The sequence below is a fragment of the Cryptomeria japonica genome, chromosome 7 (genome assembly GCF_030272615.1).
Source record: "Cryptomeria japonica chromosome 7, Sugi_1.0, whole genome shotgun sequence".
In the NCBI taxonomy this organism is placed as follows: Eukaryota; Viridiplantae; Streptophyta; class Pinopsida; order Cupressales; family Cupressaceae; genus Cryptomeria; species Cryptomeria japonica.
Genome location: NC_081411.1, coordinates 305,941,666 through 305,945,177, shown reverse-complemented (window position 1 = coordinate 305,945,177; position 3,512 = coordinate 305,941,666). Strand labels below are relative to the sequence as shown.

At 34.6% G+C, this 3,512-nt stretch overlaps 1 protein-coding gene across 1 annotated transcript; it reads left to right on the top strand.

Annotated features, from left to right (window-relative positions):
- On the top strand, positions 1–1,571 carry LOC131039829 (G-type lectin S-receptor-like serine/threonine-protein kinase At2g19130). Its single transcript, XM_057972682.1, has 3 exons — positions 1–142; positions 1,132–1,169; positions 1,287–1,571. The coding sequence occupies exons 1-3, from the start codon at positions 1–3 to the stop codon at positions 1,569–1,571; spliced, it is 465 nt and encodes a 154-aa protein (XP_057828665.1).
- Positions 1,572–3,512: the final 1,941 nt, after the last annotated feature.

The following is a 3,512-nucleotide window of genomic DNA, read 5'->3' as shown; positions in this document are numbered from 1 at the left end:
ATGGCATTTGCACAGATAACCAGTGCAGCTGTCCAAAAACAGAGAATTAGTTTTATCAGATTGACACCTCAAACCCCAATTGGGGATGTTCTTCGTACAATCCAGCCCTCTGTTCACAGACACCCTGAGGGGATGACAGCAAGTCAGGGCAGCCCTTTCTAGAGCTGGACCTTCATATTTTAGTTATATTTGGGAAAGCCCTCAATTCTAAAGTTAGTCTTAGGAGATTAATGCAAATATCTTTGCTGCAAAAATTGCTCTCGCAAATGATATAAGGAGGCTGCGAACCCCTCTAAAAAGTATCTAAAATCCACTCCAAACACTATTGCAAATCTGATTCGAAATCAGCAAACAAAGATTACATGGACATCGAATTGATGCAACAAAATTAGAAAAATTGTTATTGAAATCTACAACATGTTTACATAAGAAAGAGTCGAAGCTTATTTATTTTTCAATTCTACATTACAATCTGATATAAATCTGCTCCAAGACCTGCAATTTGAACTTCATAACAGCAGCAATGACATTCATATTGACATCTTCCTTCTCCCTTGCCCTTCTCCCCCAAAACCGCCCCTCTTAAAATTGAATTCAAGCTAATCAAAATTCAACTTGCAATTGCCCACCTTTTAATCTCATTTCATTTCATGCCATTTCATTTGGAATCCCAGAAGGGGTATGCCCAATTAAGATTTCCATCAATGTGCCATCAATTTTGTCATTGAATTTGAAATTGGGATTTCCTATTGGATGCACTTACACCTCTCTTACAATTGGTTCGTATTAGACCTTCTGTTGGCTCGTATTACAAATATTATTTTACCTTATTCCACCTAAAATACTAAAAACCAAACTTCAGATAATAAAAAATGTCAATATACTCTCCTTTGGTTGTTGCCGATTACTATTAGCCGTGAATGCTCCTGCATCAGCAAAGCAGCATTTTTGCGGTATGGTTTCACTCTCAATTCTTGTCTTGGTTACTTTTATCAAGTCCTCAATCCTCTCCATGGAATTGTTTTAATTGTAAAGTAAAACAAGCGATTTCTTTTACAATTCAATGGCTTGCCTTAAAGTACAGTCAAGACCCAAGTACTTAATTATGGTTATCACTGTTTGTGCTGTTAGTGCAGCAATTGCCCTTTTCTCTTATTGTGGGGATGCAAGTATAAATTGGGAAAAGCTATAAAAGAAGAGGTAAAGGATGAGGATTTAGACCTTCCGGCTGGCTTCCCTGTGCGTTACTCATTCCAGCAATTGAAAAATGCTACGAATGATTTCAGCATGAGACTGGGCGGCTGAAGATTCGCTTCTTTTTACAGGGCATTTTGTTGAAAGGCACAAAGATAGGAGTGAAGCGGCTTGATAGAGCAGGACAAGGCTCCGGAGAGTTCCGTGCAGAAGTGGAAACTCTGGGGTACATTCATCATGTTAATTTGGTTAAACTGGAGAGCTTATGTGCAGAAAAGTCCCACCGAATGCTTGCATACGAGTACCTACCAACGCCAAGTTATGGGCTGTTTTCAGTGTTGCAGACTATGGCAGAGGAGGGGAGATTGAAAGATTAAGTAGATCCTGAAATCAAAGATGAAGGGATTGGTGCAGAGGAGGAGGCAACTAAAGTGTTGGCAATGGGCATATGTTGTATACAGTATGATTTTACAGCAAGGCCTGCAATGTCGACCCTGGTAAAGGCACTTGAGAATCCAACCGAGTTGGATTATGTCTCTTCTCTGTTTACAGGCTCGCCGATTTAGCCGTTGCATTTCTTCGAGAAATTTAATGGCGTGGCACTCTCCTATGGCTGCCATCTGAGGACGCGTCTATTCTGGCTTTAAAATGGCAGTATGGATTGCGCGCGTTTTACACCGTCAATTTTGCAATAAACAACTGCGATTGACTAACACGTTGCTATCACGCTGTACGAAAGGTCCGTTTTAGAACCAGAATAGCCGCTGCCGCCATCTGAAATATCTGGACCCAGATGATATTTTATTAATATTGTACAGTCTGAGTTGGTCTAGTAGTGGTGGAGAATTTGTGTTCTACAAGGGGTAAGGTATGTACACTGCGTTCGCAGTGGAGTTACGTACCTTCCGTAAGGAGTACGAGGTAGCCCCATACTGCTCTAACCCATCTGTAGACTCATACATAGATGACTGGCATCATGGACTATAAAAGCCCCTTTCCTTTCTTTTTGTCTACTTTCATGACTTTTTTCAGCAAAATTTTGAATTTGCAGAATCGAAATGCATAATAAAAATGCTTTCACGCATTGCATGATTAAAAATGAATATTTTAAGGAATATTTTTGAATTTTTTATATTGTACTGATAAGCTCTGAAATTTTCGTCGTAAAAAGTAGTAGAATATTTTAATAAATATATATTTGTATTCTCGCTTAAAAGGTCTGTCTGATGGTCAAGGGAAGTCAATGTTAAATCAGTTAATATATGAATAAAATTATAAGGTCGGACATCATAAGCTAAGAATAAGAAGTCCTATTGGCCTAATAATTAATGAATGTAATAGTCGTAAGGCAAGTATGCATAGTAGGTTATCATTATTTATTTACCGTAGCTGTAATAATTTGAATGTTTGATTTTTATTTATTTTTATTAAACAAACTTGATATAAAGGAAAGAGTAATAGTTGAAAGGAACTGTAGGAAAAGAACAACAAAATTCAGTTATAAAATAGTTCAATATTATAAAACCAGAGATTAAAGAAGTAATTTATATAAATAATAGTTGATCTATATTTTTGGTTTTCTTTTCATTTATATAATGAGTAATATAATTACAATAAAAGTACTAATTGAAGTGTTAATATCAAATTATGTTAACAAAATTAATGAAAAAAAATTAAAAAATAAGTTTTGTTTTCAATTATGTTGAGTAATATAATTACAATAAGAGTGCTAGTTGAAGTGTTAATATCAAAATTTTTTAACAAAATTAATGGAAAAAAAGTTGTATTGAGAGCAAGACTCCAACATCATAAGGGATGACATCGAGATTATATGTTGTATGATTTTTTTAGAGTGGATACCTCTAAGTCTCTACTCTTAGCCAAAGAAGTTTCAACCTATCTACATTGATATAAAGACACTCCATCTATAAATGTATGTATGAAAGAATAAATATATAAAAATAATTTAAACAAAAATATAACTAACATGTACATTCAAAAAATATGTAAAATAATTGTTAAGAAAATTAAATCAATAGAATAGCATTTAAATTAATTAATTAATTGTAAAATATCTCTTAAGTAAATAATAATATAGAATTATTCTAAAACAAGAAATATTATTTTAATGTATGATATCAAAAATTATTTTTTAACCAAATCTCCACCCTCTATCTCCTCTCAATCCTTTCCCTAATAATGTGCACTAATCACATGATGCCACTTACAAATATCTTATTCCTCCTTGCATATGGATCAACTTCCTTCCTCCATTGCACAAGATCCAATCTCATCCATCATCATCTTGCATCCAAAAT

Excerpts from the sequence above, each read along its gene's own strand:
- LOC131039829 (XM_057972682.1), top strand. The coding sequence starts at position 1 with ATGGCATTTGCACAGATAACCAGTGCAGCTGTCCAAAAACAGAGAATT. Across the intron at positions 143-1,131 it reads CCCTGAGGGGATGACAGCAA|TGCAGCAATTGCCCTTTTCT; the intron begins GTCAGGGCAGCC and ends TTGTGCTGTTAG. Across the intron at positions 1,170-1,286 it reads CTCTTATTGTGGGGATGCAA|CATGAGACTGGGCGGCTGAA; the intron begins GTATAAATTGGG and ends GAATGATTTCAG.